General features: G+C 57.7%; 2 protein-coding genes across 2 annotated transcripts in view; both read left to right on the top strand.

The window, feature by feature from the left end:
• The window catches only part of CABIN1 (calcineurin binding protein 1), a 125948-nt gene extending 114740 nt beyond the window's left edge, over positions 1 to 11208 (top strand). Inside the window, exons 32-37 of the mRNA XM_006901429.1 lie at positions 1896 to 2540; positions 6224 to 6298; positions 6570 to 6849; positions 8684 to 8845; positions 10009 to 10235; positions 11065 to 11208. Coding sequence (XP_006901491.1) covers positions 1896 to 2540; positions 6224 to 6298; positions 6570 to 6849; positions 8684 to 8845; positions 10009 to 10235; positions 11065 to 11208 — 1533 coding nt within the window. The remainder of the gene's footprint in view (positions 1 to 1895; positions 2541 to 6223; positions 6299 to 6569; positions 6850 to 8683; positions 8846 to 10008; positions 10236 to 11064) is intronic.
• Positions 11209 to 12980: 1772 nt separating this feature from the next.
• SUSD2 (sushi domain containing 2) lies at positions 12981 to 19197 on the top strand. The gene is made up of 14 exons (XM_006901428.1): positions 12981 to 13053; positions 14447 to 14651; positions 14725 to 14876; positions 15194 to 15361; positions 15575 to 15749; positions 15911 to 16112; positions 16369 to 16454; positions 16647 to 16915; positions 16987 to 17130; positions 17312 to 17470; positions 17991 to 18239; positions 18322 to 18594; positions 18703 to 18879; positions 19091 to 19197. The coding sequence occupies exons 1-14, from the start codon at positions 12981 to 12983 to the stop codon at positions 19195 to 19197; spliced, it is 2439 nt and encodes an 812-aa protein (XP_006901490.1).
• Positions 19198 to 19924: the final 727 nt, after the last annotated feature.

Raw genomic sequence — 19924 nt, 5'->3', positions numbered from 1 at the left:
TGCCTCCTCACTGTCTCCTCACTGTCTCCTCACTGTCTCCACGCTGTCTCCTCACTGCCTCCTCACTGTCTCCTCCACACTACCTCCTCACTGTCTCCTCACTGTCTCCACGCTGTCTCCTCACTGCCTCCTCACTGTCTCCTCCACACTACCTCCTCACTGTCTCCACACTGTCTCCTCCTCACTGTCTCCACACTGTCTCCTCACTGTCTCCACACTGTCTCCTCCACACTGCCTCCTCACTGTCTCCTCACTGTCTCTTCACTGTCTCGACACTGTCTCCCTGTCTTCTCACTGCCTCCTCACTGTCTCCACCCTATCTCCTCACTGCCTCCTCACTGTCTCCCCCAGACTGTCTCCTCTTCACTGCCTCCTCACTGCCTCCTCACTGCCTCCAGACTGTCTTCATACTGTCTTTATACTGCTTGCATACTGTCTGCTCACTGTCTCCACAGTGGCTCCTCCGTTTCTCACTTCATCCACATTGTCTTCTCACTGCCTCCTCAGTGTCTCTATGCTGCTTCCTCACTCTCTCCACACTGTCATCTCACGATCTTCACACTGTCCCCACATTATCCTCTCACTGCTTTCTCATTGTATACTCACTGCCTTTGGACTGCCTACTCACTCACCTCACTGCCTTCTGTCTCCTCACTAACTCCCTTCTGTCTCCTCAGTGGCTCAACTGCCTCCTCTCTCTCCCCACTGCCCCCTCATTCTCTCCTCTCTGCATCCATAATGCCTCCACACTGTCTCTTCACTGTCTTCACATTGTCTCCACATTGTTTTCTGTCTCCACACTGGCTCCTCCACACTATCTCCTCCATGTCTCCTCTCTGTCTCCACACTGCCACCACCGTCTCCATGCTATTTCCTTATTGTCTTCAAACTGTCTGCACCCTCCACACAGCGTCCTCAGTGTCTCTACATTGTCTTCTTATTGCATCCACACTGCGTTTTTACTGACTTCAGTCTTCTCTGTCTCCACAGTGCCTCCTCACTGTCTCATCACTCTCCACACAGCCTCTGCACTATCTTCTCAGTGTCCCCACACTGCCTCTACACTGCTTTCTTACTGTTTTCTCAGTATCTCCTCACTGCCTCCGTACTGTCATCTTAACGTCTCCACACTGCCTCCTCTTTGTTTCCACACTGCCTCTTCAGTATCTTCCCACTGCATCTACATTGACTCCTCTCTGTCTCCACACTGCTTCCTCATTATCTCACTGTCTGCACACTGTCTTCTCACTCTCTGAGCACTATCTCAGTGTCACCACACTGCTTCCTCACTGTACACTGTCTCCATTCTGCCTCCACTCTCCCCTCAATGTCTCCACATTGCTTCCTCACTGTCTGTACACCATCTCAGCACTGCCTCCTCACTCTCTTCACACTGCTTCATCACTGTGGACACACTGTCCTCCCACTTTCAAGCCTCTTCACTGTCTTTGCACTTCCTCTCTACTGTTTCTTTTGTCTCTCTTGATCTTCTGCTCTCCCCACACTGTAACCCAGTCTGTCCCCTCTTTGTGGCACCAAGTAGAGAGTGGTCACAAATTTTTGGGGCAGCAGAGTGATCAGTGAGCATCATTGGGCATCTACCCAACAGTACTGCCTTCAGAGCCCACCTTCTCTGTAAACTTTTTTCATAGTTGAGAAAAAAAGTTTCAGGAAATAAAGTATCCATACTAGCAGTTGGCACCCTGCATTTTCCCACAGTTGTCCTCTGAGCCCTCCTTAGGGGCTTTGCCATGGTGTGGGGAATGGCCCAGAACCACCCCAGGCATGATGTCCTGCCTCACTTCTACCATACAGTTCACAGGGAGCGCTGGTGCACCATGTTCAGCCCAGGACAACCCCAGGCAGGGTGTCTTTCACTCTTCATTTCCTTGTAGGGTTCTGAATGCACGAGACACAAAGCTTCTGGTCTCCCTGGACCCAGGATGACCACAGATGCCTCTCACCAGGCCAGCCCCGAGGACGGCCAGCAGGCCCTGCCTCACCCAAAGAAGCCTCCCCTGGTTGATGGCTTGGGGCCAGGGGTGGAGCCAGGGACCAAAGTGAGCCCCCCCAACCACTGGTCTGTGGCCCTGGACACAGGTGACAGCACGGACCAGGAAGCAGAGTATAGGGACAAGGAGAGCCCCCGGGCCAGCCGTACTGAGCCTATGGACACAAGCGAGGTGGTCACTCAGCACCCTGATTCAGAGAGTGTGCCGCCAGTGGAGTGGGGTTCTGAGAACCGGCCGGCTGAGCTGTCCCTGGAGGAGCTGAGCATCAGTACAGGGCAGCAGCCCACCCTGCCCACATCCATCCCACCTGCCCCCACCACTTCAGCGACTGGCCCCAGGCTGGGTGGCTCCCCAGAGGAGCTGGCCTCAAGACCCAGCCGCAAGAGGAAGCTCCTGGAGGACACGGAGTCTGGCAAAACGCTCCTGCTGGACGCCTACCGCGTGTGGCAGCAGGGCCAGAAGGGTGTGTCCTATGACCTGGGCCCCATTGAGAAGATCATGTCCGAGACCTACATGCTTATTAAGCAGGTAAAAGGGTGGGTAGGTAGGAGGGGTCAGTGCAGGACTGAGACTGGGATAACCCCGCCTAGACCACTAGTGCTAGGAGTGGGGGCCTCAGATGACCCTATGCCCCGCCCCATCACAGTCCTGCAGTCAAGATTTTCCACAGTGGGAGACTTTCTTTCTTAAAATGTTCTACTGTGTTTCAGGTTAAAGTTCACAGAGCAAATCCACTTCCCATTTACAGTTGTTGTACAAAGTCTTCATTGACGTTACAGCTTCTGTGGTGTGGCAGCATTCTCCTTCTTTTCCTTCTGTTTGTTCTGTTTGTTTTAATCTCTCCTCCCTGCCTGCTCCTTGCTATCTCATCTCTGCTTTGGAACAGATGTCAACAGTTTGGTTTTATGTAGCTGGTTCACTATTTATGGCAGAGTGTAATTCATAAGTGAGTTGTTTCTTTTACCTGGCAATTTGGCTGACTTCTGCCTTTAGAAGATATGTTCACAAGGTCACGTTGGGGTCCATCTGTTTCAAATAGAAAGTCTGGCCATTGTTAGAAACTTGAAGTTTGTCTTGCTCCGCATTTCTCTCCCATTCTGTATGTGTTCTTTGCTGTCTCCCTGTCAGGTGTTGTCACTCTTGGTGGCCAGGCACTGTGTGGACAGTTAGTCTTGTAGCCTAGGGGGGTTTTGTGTGTGTCTTTGGAGGTAAGGATTTTGAAGCTCCATCTGACTTGCTTTGGGCACGTGGGCAGGAGGGACCGGACCTTGGAGAAGGACATCATGCTTGGAAGGGTGGAGGAACAGCACAGACGAGGAAGACCCCAGATGATATGGATTGACACAGTAACTAGGGTAATGGGGTTGGTGGGCTGGAGTCAATGAGACTGGCAGGCTTCGGGTCACTATGAGTTGCAGGCACTTTGACAACACACAACATCATCTTTGGTTTCTTTAATTCTCCTTTTGCAGTAGATAAGTAGAAACCAGTAGTTGTGTAAGTCTTAGAGATCCACATATAGGCCTTTAAGATCCCAAAATTACTCACTAAATTGGAATATAGAGTATTATTTTTATAAGCTGTGTTACACTTGACTGAACATGAGACTCTGGTCATATGTCTTTTATCCAGTAAACTAATCCTGTAAGGATTGTGGACATATGTTGAAACACTTCATACACAAATGTATCTGAGTGCAAACCAGCATGCAGATACACCTCCCGGCCTACAGGTCCATCTGCACGTGTATATCACATACGCACATATGCCTTGTACACCTCCATGTGCATATGTGCAAACTGTGACCGCGTATATCACATACGCACATGTGCCTTATACACCTCCATGTGCATATGTGCAAACTGTGACAGGTATGTTTTTAATTGTCCTTACTATTATCACAAAATTGAATGCGTTTTCCCCTACTCATCCCTCGTAATCACTGAAGACTGTTGCTTTTTGTATGTATTCTTGCCTTTATTAAGTAGTGAAATCCTAACAGTTGCCCTCTTGTGATTGACTAATTCCAGTCAGCTGGATGTTCTCCAGATTGATTGTTAACGTTCTTCAGACCCCTTTTTCTTTATGGTCACGCCATGTTCCGTTCCAAGTATGTACACAATTATTTATCTATTTATCCATAGATGGCATTTGGGTTTTTTTATATTACGGTATCATCATGTATGTGTCTATTTACATTGGTGTTCTTAGATCTGCAGGATATATTCACAAGAATGGCATTGCTAGATCCTTGAGTATTTTTACTTTTAACTTTTTGAAGAGTTGCCGTATCAAATTCCACAGTGGTGGTATCATATTGCCGAGTCTTGCCAGCAATAGATAGAGATTTCAGTCCCACCATCACCTCACCAGACTCTGTTTTTTGGTTTTGTTTTGTTTTTTTTATTATCAGTATTGGTATTTTTTTTTTTTGTCCCCTTGGGCATGGAGTCAAGAAAGCTAATATCTCATTGTAATTTTTATTTGCATCTCTTTAATAGCTAATGAGGGAGCTCAGTGGTTCGAATTCACCAGGTGCCCCAGAAGAGAAAGATGGGAAACAACCTCTCATGCAGTTTACAGCCCCTGAGAACTCTTTGGAGGGAGGGTCAGCTGGGGGCGTTTGTGACTAAAGGGCAATGATTGGACTCTTGACTTGTGATCGCAAGGGTCTTTTCATGTGTTTATCTTTGTTGAAATGTCTGTTTATATCCTTCACACTTTAAAAAAATTGGATTCTTTTGTCTTTTCCTTGTCTTTAGATCTTTTGATAATCTTAAGTTACTTTATTTCAGGAGTTCTAAGTTACTTAATTTTTCTTTGTTGATTTTATAGTTTTAGTTATGTTTAACTATGTGGAATGGCAGTAAGTGCTAAAAAGTCTGTCCACGGGGAACCCTGGTGGACTGGTCTGTAGGGGGTTGTGTGGCCAGCCGGTTTCCATCCACGGGGAGTCCTGGTGGACTTTTCTACAGGGTGTCGTGCAACTAAAAGGAGCAGTCTACCTTTCCTGGAGTGCTGGTGGGTCAGTAGGACAACTGTGATGTTGGTGGAGGCATACATGCTGCTGTGAGGGGTCCCAGTGGAGCTTCCAGACTAGAAGGGAAAGACCAGTCCACTTCTGAAAACCTGGCGGCAGTGAGAAGGCCTGCCATGTTCTGGGGACTGATTTTCCCGCACCTTACACATTCAACTTTCACAGGCATGAATGAGCCTTCTGCAGCTCAGACCTGCCTCTTTGCCCTCACGAAGTCTCTGAGCAGCTTCTCAGGGCGTCTCCCTTCTTGTGTCATTGTTTCCCATGAGGCTGTGGCTAGATGTGGGGGCAGTGTGAGTTGTCCATATTTGCCTCTGTTTGCCTGCCTGTGCACATAAGGGTGTATTTACATGTCCGCCTGTGTGTGTCAGTGTGTATGCATGTGTGTCATCTGTGGTGTGTTCTTACACATGTGTATGTGTCTTGAGTAGTGAGTGTTTGCACGTGTGAGTGTCGGTGTCTGTGTGTGTCTGTCCATGTGTGTGTGTAAGTGCCCCCACCCCATTCATCCTCCTCACATGGTAACTCACTGTCCACCCGTCTCCAGCCGTGGCTGTCACTGTATGGTAGCCCGAGGATGTAACTGGGCTTATACAGGCTTCCTTGTTCTCCTCTTTAATCTCACCAGCCCACATCTTTCCCTCTGTTGTGAAGTCTGCTAGGATTATCACACTGCCTGTGACCTGGTCTGCTGCCACATTGCCTGCCCTTACACACTTCTTGCACCTGTCACTCATCAGTTAGAAACTAGGCAGAGGCAGCTCTCCACAGGCTTACATGGCCTCACGCCTGCCTGCCTGTCCCAACACCATCCTTCCTGCAGGCTGCCTCCCAGGGCCTGAGTCCTGGCTGCCCCACACCTGAGCTTGTCACCCCAGGCCCTGCTGGCCCTACACAGGAGTCCCTCTCAGATGCCCACTGCCCAGCATGGCTTCTACAAGGCCCTCTGTGTGTGTGGCCATCCATTCGCTTCCACGGAGGTAGCTCCCATGCCTAGGTCTCGGCCACACTGCAGGCTCAGCCAGTCCCCTGACCTCCCTCTGGGGCAGTCTCAGCCCTGGAGGTCCCTCCTCACGGCCCCCTCCCCAGTAGGCAGGTAAGGCACCTATGCAGGCCAGTTTAGGTCCTAGGTGGTCTGTGTGCATCAAATGTCTGAGGTGGGGCTTCTCCTTAGGTGGACGAGGCAGCAGCACTGGAGCAGGCCGTGAAGTTTTGTCAGGTACACCTCGGGGCCGCTGCCCAGCGACAGGTAAGGCCCACCCTCTACAGGTAAAGCCCCCAGGCTACAGCTGTCCTTTGTAGGAGAGGGTCACAGCCCCCAGGACACAGCTGCACATTAGTGAGAGAGGACCAGGTCCCCAGGACACAGCTGGCCTTTGCTAGGAGAAGGTCGGGGTGGGTGTGGGCTTGCCCATTGGGGTGATATGAGTGGTACCAGTAGGTCTCTCTGCCCAGCTGCTCAGCAGGACTCTCTTGACCCTGGGCTCTCCAGCAGGCCTCCCCCATTTCTGTCCTCACAGGCTGCAGGGGACACTCCCACCACCCCAAAGCACCCCAAGGACAACCGAGAGAACTTTTTTCCTGCGGCAGTGACTCCCACCACTCCTGAGGCAACAGCAGCTGATACCCCCCTACGCCCAGTGGACAGCCATGCCAAGCGCCCTGCCCCAGCCACCTCCCCTGCCGCCGTCAGCTGCCCACCATGTATGTCAGCCTCTGGCCCAGACCCAGCTAAGGACTCCAGTCACTGCCGGCTGCATAGGCCCGAGGCTGCCCCCAGCACCACTTCTCTATCCCCAGGTGAGCCCCAGCCTCCCCCTGCATGCTGCAGCCTGCCCAGAGGGACTGGCCAGCACCCCTAAACCCATTGGTCCTATCTTCACTTGACGCTTGGTCCCTACTTGCAGGTGTGGTGGGAGGGGAAGCACGGTGGCCTCTTAGTCTTTGGAACCCACAGCTGAGGACACTGTCTGGTCACAAAGGGTGATCGACCAGGCACTTCCCAAGTCCAGCACTGGGCCTGGACGTGAGGGGCCCTGGCCAGTGCCACAGAGGAGAGTGGACAGGTGGGCACAGGAGATCCTGGGGCTCTGTCCTTGATGCCCCTACTCCTACAGCCTTCAGGCCTGAGGCAGCCAAGGGCCAGAGAGGGGTGTAGGGAAGAAAGCTGAGTGGCACTGCACCCCTTCCTGCCTTCCCCATCACCACCTGAGGATTCCTTGCTGGCCGCACAAGTCACCCCACCACTGCTCATAGCCTGGCTACTCATGGCTGCCAGGCTCGGGATCACAGCACAGTCACCCCACCTGTATTCACAGCCATGCCCCCAACACCCACTAAGCCTAAGGGTCACAGCATAGTCGTCACCTCCTCCACCCCCCACTGCTCACCCCCCACTGTATAACCAACAGGGGGTAATGTCTACAGCCCACTGGCCTCTGTGACCTCTGTCCCCATCTGTTACCATCCCCGGGTCTGGAAAAGCTGTCACAGTGCTGGGACCTTCAGCTCCACAGGCCATGGCCACACTGCCCACCACTTTGCCCACGTTACTGCTGCAGTGTCCATGTGGAGTGACTGGGCTCCCATATGGTAAGGACAGGGAGCCCATGAACAGTAGTGGGTATTGGTGGCAGTGGCCACTCCAACCTTGGAAGCCCAGCCGGTTCCTCTGCTCCTGCCAGCTTGTCCCCATGTGGCCTGGAGAAGGGCAGTGTGGCTGGGGTCCTTCTCAGAGAGCAGGAGGGGCCACCAGCATCTTCTGTGATCTGGTCTCAAGGAACCACCCTCTCCTGCGGTGACACAGACCAGTGGCATGGCCTGGGGGCTCTGTAGGCTAGACCAGCTCAAGGGCACCTCCAGGCTTCCCCTCTTGCCCAGCTGAGGTGGACCTATCCTGAAGTTCACACCTTCATCTGTGAAGTGAATTCAGGTGAACACATCGGCTGTGAGAATTGATCTTCCTCTATCTCCTTTCCCAAAACCAACATGAGTGGTCTTCTGCCAGGCCCCTGCCCCCCCTAGACGGGTGTCCTCACCTAGACCCACCCTTGCTGGTCACTGAGCTTTCTGGGGCTGGAAGATGCCTAGGGAGCACTCTGACTGCCTGGCCTTGGGCATGAGTTGACGCCCAGGCATTTGACCAGGCCCTGTCCTTGGAGAGCCAGGCATGGCCAGCTCCAGAGGGGGTATTAGAGCAAGGGCGGTGGAATTGATGTGGCCTCAGCCTGATGGGGACCACCATGTACAGATCCAGGTGACAGCTGTCTCATCCTATCCACTGTGGCGGGCACGATTCCAGCATGCTGCTACACTCACCTTACTTCACTCAGTAGCTTTGGTTCTGGAGGACGTCAGTGTGCCCTGTATGCACCCTGGGGGCCCACCCCGTGGGGTGTTATGAAGAATGATATATTGTTCCATTTTCCTCCATTGCTGGTCAGGAGTCTCCTCTGGTCCAGGGACATGCATGGAGCACAGCTTCAGTCAGAGTCAGCGTGCTGTGGCCTCATTCTTGTGCTGCCTCACAGATGTCCCAGGTGTACAGGACAGCAAACCCTGGGGAGCAGTGCGGAGGGCCACCTCCTCACAGAGGTCAGAGCATGGCCCTGAGCCGGTCCCTGTGTCCCTACAGAGGGAGCAGAGCTGGCAGGAGCAGAGGGCACCAGCTTCCCACTCCATGAGCTTCAGCGTGGCCAGCAGGGGAAGCCAGCCCCAGCAGTGCCCCCGACAGAGCTGGATTGCTGGCCAGTGGATGCTGCCCCCTTGACAGGTGCCGAGTCCACCTGCAGCCAGGGTAAGGCAGACAGCAGGACTGGGTCCCCCTGAGGTTTCCAGGTGGGCTCTGGGATGGGGTTCCCAGCAGAAGGGCCTGAATAGTCACGAGACCACAGTGCACACAACGTGTGTCGTCCTGGTGGATGTGAGGGGCAGGGAAGGAGTAGGGCAGGCCTGGGTCTGAGCAGAAGCTAGGAGCTGGTGGAAGAGGAGGGCTGGCCAAGGCCTGGGGCCATGGTGACCAGGAGGGAGAAGAGATCCTGGCTGTTTGCTGAGGTCCATGGTGACCAGGAGGGAGGAGAGGAGGGCCTGGCTGGGGTGGGGGTGGTGAGGACCGTGGTGACCAGGAGGGAGGAGAGGAGGACCTGGCCAGGGGCTGGGAGCCGTGGTGACCAGGAAGGTCTGGCTGGTGGGGGGCGGGGGAGTGGCTCTTGTGAGCAGGAGGGAGCAGAGTCAGGACCTGAGTTCACTCTAAGAGCATCTTCTCCCTGCTTCAGACAGGCTGGACTTCTCAGGTCTGGGCACTCAGCCTGGCACCCGATTCTCTGGAAACCAGGCCCACCCTGCCAGGCTGTGTTGGGTGACACTTGCCATCCAGGAGACCTTTGGGGGATAGATACATGGGGAGGAATGGGACACCAGCGGGGACTACTGGTCTCTAGCCAGGACTCCTTGGGCTACTCAGGGACAGGTCTAGACCAGCTCCCGGGGCCTCTGTGGGCATGCATCAAACCTCACTTCTTTTAAAGCCACAGCTAGACAGCTGCATGGAGCCCACCAGACAGAGGCCTACATCAGAGTGCAGGCCCCTCTGCAGCCTGTCCTGGGGCCCCTCCCCCATTTGGCTGTCATCAGCCCGGCCCATCCCCCTGGGGTGGCTCCAGACTGCAGAGCTTTTGTGATGCTGGAGAGCCTGAGCCCAGGGGGCAGGGTGCTGGCCCCAGCCCAGGCTCCCAGAATGCACAGCTGTGCCCGGAGGTGGGGCAGCCCAGAGCTCATCAGCCCTGCAGGGCCTGGGAGCCTGCAGCCAGGGACGGCTGGGCCAGGGGTCCTGACTGGGCCAAGGGTCCTGGCAGCACAGAAAGGGTGCTCTGGTGTCTCCATCTTGTATAGGAGGTCCCAAAGCCAGGAACAAGGCCTCTGGGCCCTGTGACCAGGCTCCACCCTTCTGTCCTGATACAGTCTTGGGCTCCAAGGCCCTCAGCAGTGGGGGCAGCCAGCTACCTGGGGACTCCCCAGGCAAGGCTGAGCCCAGCCGGGCCAAGCTGCGTCTGCTGCCCAGTATGCCAAAGCTGGTCATCCCCACCGCAGCCACCAAGTTCCCCCCTGAGATCACCGTCACCCCCCCCACCCCGACTCTGCTCTCACCCAAAGGCAGCATCTCTGAAGAGACCAAACAGAAGCTGAAGGTGAGCACAGGGGTGGGACACGTGGCGGGGGGTGCCGGGTACAGTGGAGGTGGGTGCCTGGTATGGAGGTACCTCGGAATTGGGGTTGTAGGTTACAGGGAGGGGGGTGCATGATATAGAGGTATCTCTGGGCTTGGGGGGTGCAGAGTACAGTGGAGGTGGGTCCAGCATACAGAGGTTCCATGAGCTGGGGATACAGTGAAGGGGGTGCAGAACCTAGAGGTACCACGGAGCTGGGTGTGCAGGTTACAGAGGTACCTTAGAGCTAGGGGTACAGCGTACAGAGGGACCTCAGGGATGCAGGTTAGAGGTACCTTAGAGCTGGGGATGCAGGTTACAGAGGGACCACAGGACGCTTCAGGGTACAGAGGGACCTCAGAGTTGGGGGTGCAGGTTATGGTGGTGGAGGGTATGTTACAGTGAAGGTAGAGGTGGGGGTAGGGTACAGGAGGGGTAGAGTACAGGGTATTACCTTGGAGCTGGGTATGTAGGTTATAGTGAGGGTAGGGGGCATGTAACGGTGGGGGTGGGGGTGCAGATTACAGTAGATGTGGGGTTACAGGTTATAGTGGGGTGGAGGTACAGAGTACGGTAGAGGTAGGGTGCAGAGTCCGGAGGTACCTCAGAGCTGGGTGTGTAGGTTAGAGTCGGGGTGGAAGTATAGATGACAGTAGAGGTTACAGTGGGACGAGGGTGGGGTATAGAGGTATCTCAGGACAGGAGATGCAGGTTACAGATGGACAGGAGTGTGGACTGTGGATTACAGGGAGTGGGGTGGTGGAACCGAGGGGGAGCCTAGCCCCTGACAGCACCTGCCTTCTGCCTACAGTCTGCCATCCTTTCCGCTCAGTCAGCTGCCAATGTGCGGAAGGAGAGCCTGTGCCAGCCGGCCCTGGAGGTCCTGGAGACGTCTAGCCAGGAGTCCTCGCTGGACAGTGAGACAGACGAGGATGACGACTACATGGACATCTGAGAGGCCTGCCTGGCACCCCAGCAGCAGCCTGGGCCCTGGGCAGGGCGAGGCCTGGTGAGGCCGTGTCTAGCAGCGGGCCCTTTACCCTCAGGACCTGCCTGTGCTGGGAGCATCCAGTCAACAGGCCCAGGAGGACTGAGGCAGTGGACATGGTGGTGGTGGCCACCCTTTTCTAGAAAGTGTTCATTCTGCAGACCTGTGCTCCACCCAGGCAGCTGCACCCCATGTTCCATTTTTGTTTGTGTTTTCTAATAAAGTTGGAATCATTTTCTTTGCCTCTCATCTCTTGCGGGGCTGACCAGAAGAGACCCGGGATCCCTGCTACACACTGTCCCCTCAGGATTCTGGAAAGCCCTAGAGCCAGCCTGGTATCAGGTGAGGGCCAGCAGTCCAGCTTCAGATCCAGGGTGCCTTGAAGGGGTTGGAGCTGAGCCCAAGGGCCACTAAGGTCAGGCATGTTTGGGGGACTAGTAGGTCCCACAAGGTGTCAGGAGGGGAATCAAGAGGTGGTCCAGCAGGAGCAGTTGCAGACCTCTAGCCTGAGGCCAGTGTCCAGAAATTGAGGTCAAAGCAGAGTACTAGGGCAGGCCTGGGATTTTTCTCATTCCGGAACCCGTGACCAGCCCAAAAGTGTCCAGTCAGCCATCCTCAGTACCTTAAGGCCATCCACAGGCCTCCCTCGAGTGGCTTCAGTCCAGGACTCTCCTGGACCCTCCCCCTGCCCTGTGCCCTCTGGGGTGTGGCTTCACTGCTCCCTGCTGACACATCCCCATGGGCAGTCAGCACCTGGACCCCTACAGGAGCCTACAAACTGCCCAGTGTCAGCCATGCTCACAGAGCTTGGCATTTATGCCCCAGCCAGGAGCATTCCCCGGACAGGCTGCCTCACCATCCTGCCCCGTCTTCGGGGTCTGCCTTGTGGTGGCCCTGCTGAAGCCAACAGGTCCTGGCTGAGCAATGGGGCTCCCACCAAAAGTACCTGGGAGGGAAGGGTACACGCCACACTCTGAAGCTCTCTTAGAGATGGAGGCCTCCCTGGGTCGGTCCTGGTACCCACTCTCTGGCTGTCTTCTTGTAGGGTCAACTCTCAGTACCTGCCTGCAGCACCCACCTCCCAGAGGAACATTGGTGGGAACCTGGGTGGTTGACCACAGGATGTGGGACCCTGCAGCTTCTGGGTGTTCCCAGGAATGCCCTGTACACCCTGATAACACAGCCCTGCCCACTCAGGCCAAGCTGACCTCTGACTTTTTTTTTTAATAAAATTTTATTTTAATGGTGATGACATCTGATAAGGGACTCATATCTAAAATTTATAGAGTAGCTCCTCAGTTCCTTAATCTGTATCAGGGTGGGGCAGGGTGAGGAGCTGACAAGATAGCATTGACCATGGGGGTGGAAGGGTGCAGTCAGGCAAGAGAAACCCTGCGCTCTAGTCAGGTCTCATCTCAAACACCCTGGCACCCCAGCTCCCTTCCTCCAGCTCCTGTCCAGATAGGCTGTCTCTGCCCTCTCCCACCCCTATCTCCACCAGCTGGCCAGGCAAGCAGAGGCCTTGGTGAACTCTGAGGAATCTGACAGGGTCCTGGGCTGCCCCACGCTCCGCCTCTCTGGTCCCGCCCTCCTGCCCCCCCACCCCCTGGGCCGCTTGGACTTTGAGAGGCTGTCAGCAGGCGGGGCCAGGGGCGGGGTGGTGGCTAAGAGAAGCCGGCTGCAGCCGTCCCGCCATCCAGCCCTGCGCCACTGCACACTAGCCACCGGTCCAGCCCGCCATGAAGGGGACCCTCCTGCCTTGCCTCCTGCTGCTGTTGGTGTCCCCAGAGCCAGCACCCCAGCCCGTTGAAGGTACCCGACCTCTAGTTCCAGCGGCTGCCAGGCTGTCTGGCCTGTGCATGTCCTTTGGGGCCGTGCAGGGTGATGGGGCAAAACTCCAGCCCCTGGGGAAGGGCTGCCAACTATTCAGTTTGACACTGAGGGGCTAGGGGCCAGGGCCAGGGCCAATCTGGAGGGGGATGAATTGCGACTGGGGCAGAGCTCCCCAACACTCACCCTGAGGGCTGGGGCAGGGATGGGAGTCTAGGGTGCTCCACTGTACCCCTCAGACACAGGCCTGTGAGTTGGGGCCAAGACAGTGGAGGAGCCTGGATGGGGGCAGGGATGGGGACCTAGAGTTTGCCAGTGTACCCCCAGATATGGGACTGGGCCAGGACAGTGGAGGAGACTTGGCTGGAGCAGGGATGGGGATTTAGGGACTTAGGGTGATCCAGACATGGGGCTAGAGAAGACTGGATTGGGGCAGGGACAGGGATCTGGACTGTACCCCCAGATATGAGACTGGGGACAGGAAAGTGGAGGAGACTGGCCTGGAACAGGGATGGAGACCTTGGGTGTACCAGTATACCCCTAGATATGGGACTGGGGACAGGAAAGTGGAGGAGACTGGCCTGGAACAGGGATGGAGACCTTGGGTGTACCAGTATACCCCTAGATATGGGACTGAGGCCAGGACAGTGGAGGAGGCAAAAATAGGGATCTGGGACACCCCAGTACCCCAAGATATGGGACAAGAAACCAGGGTGGGACATTGGAGGACACTGGGCTGGGCCAGGGGCCAGAGCAGCAAGGCTAGCCAGTCATGGGCCAGCACCTCAGTCTATGGAGGGCATGTTGGGAACCCCACCCACCAAGCCCAGAAGTCAGTCTGTACTTGGACCGAGCCAGCCAGCAGGGACCAGCACTGCCTGCCAGGGCCTGGCCAGGGTGGGGCTGGGCTGTGCTGCCCCTGCCCCCTCCCCCTCCCCTATCCTGTTTATTAATTTATCACCAGCCTCATCAGTATTGATGCTCTTGAGCACCAAGCTCTTCAACCAAGATTTGGCTCAAGCCCCGTGATGCATGTGGGGAGGGGCAGTACTCGGGGAGCACCAGGGTGCCTGCACCAAATGTGACCCTCTGCAGGACTGTCCCCTTCCCCAGGGAACCACAGACCTGCCTTCCCAGGAGAGAGCCCACTGCTGGGGAGAGGGGAGGGGCCCAGCTCTGCTTGATACCCCTTGCTGGTGCCAAAAGGGGCAACTGGGTCTGCTGGGGACACCTGCCCTTTTTACTGGGAGACATGGTGCTGAGGGTCAGCTCTGTGTGTCCCCACAGGAGCCCTGTGACTCCTGTGTTCCTGGGCAGGCCTCTCTGATGGGACTTGGCCTGGGGCAGCCAGCCTTACTCACTGTCTCTCCTGCAGGAGCCCAAGACAGCTGCGCCCAGCGCTGCGGCATCAAGACTGGGCCCTGCTCCTGTCACCCGACCTGCTTCAGCCTGGGGACCTGCTGCTTGGATGTTCGGGACTTCTGCCTGGATGTCCTTCCCTACTCAGGCTCTGTCATGGGAGGCAAGGACCTCGTAGTGCAGCATCTGCGCTGGGGTACCTCCAATGGCGTCATCTGCAGGTGGGTACCCCCTGGTCCTTTGCGCAGCCCTGACTCCCGAACAGAGTTCCCACTGTCTGCCCTTGGCCCGCAGGTTTAAGGAGAACGTACAGACCCGGGGCTGGGTGGACAGCATTGGGCAGGTGCACTGTGTGTCCCCGCTGCTCTACGAGAGCGGCTTCATCCCTTTCACGCTCTCCCTGAACAACGGCAGCACCTTCGAGCGCTCTGGCAGCTGGCTGGCCGGTGAGCCCCTCCAGCCACGCGGGACTTCTCCATCTTAATCCTACTAATCTGCATTGGAAAGATGCGCCTGCCATACCCGCCCAACCGGTCCTGGGTGCCCTGCCCACCTTGGGGTGCTGCACTGCACAGCACAGGGGTTCCCCCTGCCTTTCTTCCTCATTCTACTCCTGTCCCTCTCATCTAGCCCCGAGGGAGGGGGCGGGGGGGGGAGGTCCTAACCTCTTAAGGCCTCTACATCCCAGCTCCCCTTCCCTGCCTTGTCCTGGGGTGGCCTCACCCTCACCTGGCACGGCTGTCACTAACCTGTTCCCCGACAGTGCACCCCAGCAAGGTGTCGGCATCGGAGAAGTGCGTGCTGGTGAATGAGACGCGCTGGCAATACTACGGCACCACGGGCTCTGGGGACAACCTCACCGTGACCTGGAGCCCATCAGCACTGTCCACACGCCATGTGGCCATTGAGCTGTGGGGCTATGAGGAACTGGGTGGGTGTTCCACACAGAGCAGGGCTTTGGGCTCACAGATGAGAGGAGAAAGGATGGGGGCAGTGGTCACAGTCTTGTCCTGGGGGCCCCGGGAGGGGCCCAGCCTTCCCAAGGGCCAGCCTGGTATGGGACGGTGACCCCAGGGACAGTGAATTGTCCCTGAGGGCAGGTCCTACCCAAGACTGTCCTGCACCAAGCCCCCTCTGCCCTCAGGGACACCATACTCCAGGGAGTGGAGAGCAGAGTGGTCCTATCTGTACACCTTGGCCACAAACCTTTCCAACTCTGGCACCTTCACCTTCGTCCCCAAGCCTGCGCCCCAGATCTTCCAGCGGTGGGAAGTCGGGGCACTGCGCATTCTGGACAGTGCTTACCCGGCCGGGCAGAGGTGAGGGCACGGCTGTCAGGAAGTGGGTACAGGGTGGAGGGAGTCGGGTAGGGTGGACTGGAGAATGGAGGAGAGGAGTAGGCTGCTGGGGAGAGGGGTGTGGGTGGGGTGGACTGCAGGAGGGAGGACTGGAGTGACCTCTCAAGCCATGTTCCCCACAGGGACGTGCAGGCCATTTGGAGCAACGAGCATGCCCTGGCCTGGCACCTGGGTGAAGACTTCCGGGCAGACCCTGTGGGCTGGGCCCGCACCCAGTGCCTGGCCTGGGGGGCGCTGGAGGACCAGCTGCCCAACTTCCTAGGGGAGCTGCCCGCCTGCCCCTGCACGCTGGCCCAGGCCCGTGCCGATACGGGCCGCTTTTTTGTGAGGCTTCATCCCTCCCCTGCCCACCCACACCTCTCCTGGGCCCCAGGCCTGTGACGGGGGCCATCCAGGACCACCTGTGGAGATTCAGGGGGTGGCTCTCTGGGGCCGGGACTAGCCTCCCCTGAGGTTCTGGACAGCACAGGGCAGAAGGGTCTCCACTCCATGAGAGGGCAGAGGGGCTCCACTCTAGTGGGGGATAGGGGGCCCATTTGGTGGGAGATGTGGGCAGGCCTGAGGTGACCTGTCTTGGCAGACGGACTATGGCTGTGACATGGAGCAAGGCAGTGTGTGCACCTACCACCCAGGGGCCGTGCACTGCGTGCGCTCTGTGCAAGCCAGGTCAGAACCCACAGGGGGAGGAGGTGGTCAGCATCCATAGGAGGAGGGAGTGCAGGCTGAAGGTGGGCACCCACGGGCTGGGTGGGGGCAGGCACCCATGAGGGAGAGGCGCTGGGGACAAGCACCCATGGAGGAATTGGGTAGTCTATGGGGGTGCAAGCACTGTGCCCACCCTTACCCTCCGCGCCCCAGCCCCCGCTACGCCTCGGGCCAGCAGTGCTGTTACACGGAAGATGGAACCCAGCTGCTCACAGCGGACTCCACCAGCGGCAGCACCCCGGACCGTGGGCATGACTGGGGTGCGCCCCCATTCCTGACACCACCCCGCGTGCCAGGCCTGTCCCACTGGCTCTATGATGTCATCAGCTTCTACCACTGCTGCCTGTGGGCCCCCGAGTGTCCCCGTTACCTGGACCGGCGGCCCTCCAGTGGCTGCCGCCACTACCAGCCACCACGCCTCGGTGGGTCCTGGCTGCCCCTGGGACCCCCGTCCCTAAAGGGCCGCAGCATGTCTGACACCCCTCTCCTCCAGCCTCCGCTTTCGGGGACCCACACTTTCTCACCTTTGACGGCGCAAACTTCACGTTCAATGGGCGTGGGGAGTATGTGCTGCTGGAGGCCAATGTCACCCAGCTCAGTGTGCAGGCTCGAGCCCAGCCAGGGACGCTGCCCAACGGTAAGGGTACCAGGGGTCCAGCTGGGGACAGTCCCTAGGATGAGGGTGTCAGGGGCCCAGCAGAGAGGGTTCCAGAAATGCTGCCCATTGGTGAGGGTGCCCAGGGGCTCAGCAGGATACACTGTCCAGTCCTGGCAGAGGGTGGGGGTGGCAGTCGAGCAGATGACCCTGTCCTCCTCAGGCACTCAGGCCCTGGGCACAGGGCTTACGTCGGTGGCGGTCCGGGAGGGCACCTCAGACATACTGGAGGTCCGGCTGGCCAATGAGAACAGGAAGCTGGAGGTGCTGCTGAACCAACGGGTGCTCAGCTTTGATGAGCAGCGATGGCTGGACCTCAAAGGTGAGGCGCTACAGGCAGGGCCTGTCCCTTGTCCTTGTTAGAAGGCTGGGACAGCCCGGGATCGGGTGCAGAGATGGGAACCACCAGGGCTGGCCAGTCAGGCCCTGGTGCAGAGCTGGCTGCAGAGGGAAGTGGAAGGCTGGCCCTGAGGACACAATCTCCTGGTGGGGGTCAGGCTTCAATTTGGGGACAGCCTTAAGGAGCCCTGAGGAAGTACCCAGGTCACATGCATGAGGCTGCTCAGGAGCCCTTTGGGGCCAGGCCACGGGCACAGTGCTGTCTGGAGCAGGGACACTATCCTGTCTTCCTTCAGTACCCTGGAGGGGACAGGGGCAGCACCTGCCCCTCTCTCCAGCCATGCCACCTGGGGAATCCTGAGCCACACAGCACCCTATGGGTGGCCCCGACACATGTCCATGGTGTGGGGACCCGTCACAGGTGCGGCCATGGGTGACAAGAGGGCTGGATGTGGGTCGTTTCAGTCTTTCGAGGGTGCCACTACTGACTCCCCCCCACCCAGGCATGTTCCTATCGGTGGCGAGTGATGAGCGCGTGTCCATCATGCTGTCCTCGGGGGCCGGCCTGGAGGTCAGCATCCAGGGCCCGTCTCTGAGTGTGACGGTGCTGCTGCCTGAGGGCTTCCAGAACGGCACGCAGGGCCTCCTGGGGACACTCAATGGCAACCCCCAGGACGACTTCACCCTGCGCAGCGGGCGTGTGGTGCCCCCCACAGCCAGCTCGCGGGAGCTGTTCGGGTTTGGGGCTGACTGTGAGTGACCAGGGCTGGGAGGGCTGGAGGCCCGGACACCCCACTGCTGACCAGCACCCAAACCAGCCACTTGTCCTCCCAGGGGCCGTGCACAATGAGTCATCATTGTTCACCTATGACTCCCGCTTCCTGGTCAACAACTTCCTGTTCCGGCCCAAGCACGACCCCTCCTTCCAGCCTCTCTTCCCCGACCAGATCCCTGCCACCTCCCAGCTGGCCCGTGAGGCCAGCGCCCTCTGTGGGGGTGACCCTTTCTGCAGCTTCGACGTGGTGGCCACTGGGAACCTGAGTGTGGGCAGCGCCACCAAGGCCGCGCACCAGCTGCACCTGCACCGCGTGCAGAGCCTGCAGCCAGGTGAGGGGGGCAGGGGACGGCACCGTGGGGAGGGGCCACCGTGAGGGGATAGGTTGTAGACACTAGGCATGGGCAAGCTGGCATCCCGGCCCTCTCACTTGTCCCTAGTTGTGTCCTGTGATTGGGTGGCACCCCCTGCCAATGGACACAAGGAGGGCACCAGCTACCTGGCCGGCTCCACTGTCCACTTCAGCTGCAACCATGGGTACAGCCTGGACGGACCAGGGGCCAGCACCTGCCAAGGAGATGGCACCTGGTCCCTTCCCACCCCTCGGTGCCAGCCAGGTAGGCTGCCCCCACCATGTGTGTCCTGACTGTCCACCCAAAGGCAGTCACATCCCTGGGCCCTGCACACCCCCCCCCCCCCGCCTTTCCCCCCTGACTGTGTCCACCTCAGGGCGAAGTCATACCACACGTGCCCTGAATATGTCCACCCAGGGTGCAGTTACACAGTGCCTGCCTGCCTGCCTCCTGGACGCTCTGTGTCCATCTACAGGTAACAGTTACACGGTGCTGCTGAGTGTTATCTTCGGGGGCCTGGCCGTGGCCCTAGTTATTGTGCTGCTGTTCGTGCTGCTACGTCGCCGGAAGGGCCACAGGTGACCACACAGCCCGCCCACAAGCCACGCTGCCCCACCATGTGGGCACACCCACTATCCACAATGTTGCTTCTGTTACAGGGACCTTTGGGGCTCTGGGCCATGAATACCAGCTACCAGTCAAGGCCACACAGCAAGACTCAGATGCTTGGGACCCAGGGCCCACAGGGCTTGGACCACACACAGCCCAGGCTGTCCTAGAATTTTTGATTCTCAAGTCTCTGGCCCCAGAGTTCCAGCATTTAATTCTTACAGTCCCAAATCCCCATGACCCTGACCCCCAGTGTTTCAGTCCTGGTATTCCCAGGTCGTCCCCAGTGCGTGCCTGCCTTGATCCCCAGCTCTGATCCACTTCAGGGCCCTGGAGCTGCTCTTCCTGCAACAGGGACAGCCCCTCTGCTCACCCTGCTCACTTGGGTGTCCCTTAGCAGTGTCTACCTCTTGTTTGAGGAGAAAATACAGCCAGTGTGTGGTGTGTGAGTGTCTGTAGTGTGTGTTGTGAGTCCGCTGGTTCTGGAGAGTACTCCAGCTTCCCCGAGTATCCTGGGCTGGCTCTCGGCCCTGCTCCCACTGGAGTCGATTGAACAGGTCCTCCCAGCCTCCTCATCTGCACAACAGCTCAGAAGCAGTGCCTGCTGATGGAGATACAGGACAGTGTTTGCCCCACAAGGTGCATGGATAGTGCAGACGTGGATAAACAGCTCACTTCCCAAGGTGGCTCTGGGCCCCAG

Source organism: Elephantulus edwardii, unplaced genomic scaffold (assembly GCF_000299155.1).
Source record: "Elephantulus edwardii isolate Elephantulus edwardi_28Jun2011 unplaced genomic scaffold, EleEdw1.0 scaffold00325, whole genome shotgun sequence".
Lineage (NCBI taxonomy): Eukaryota > Metazoa > Chordata > Mammalia > Macroscelidea > Macroscelididae > Elephantulus > Elephantulus edwardii.
This window is presented reverse-complemented; position numbering and strand designations above follow the sequence as displayed.

Bases quoted from the DNA above. Each gene is read 5' to 3' on its own strand.
- SUSD2 (XM_006901428.1), top strand. From the start codon at position 12,981: ATGAAGGGGACCCTCCTGCCTTGCCTCCTGCTGCTGTTGGTGTCCCCA. The intron at 14,652-14,724 runs GTGGGTACCCCC...CTTGGCCCGCAG, and splicing joins TCCAATGGCGTCATCTGCAG to GTTTAAGGAGAACGTACAGA. The intron at 15,750-15,910 runs GTGAGGGCACGG...TGTTCCCCACAG, and splicing joins GCTTACCCGGCCGGGCAGAG to GGACGTGCAGGCCATTTGGA.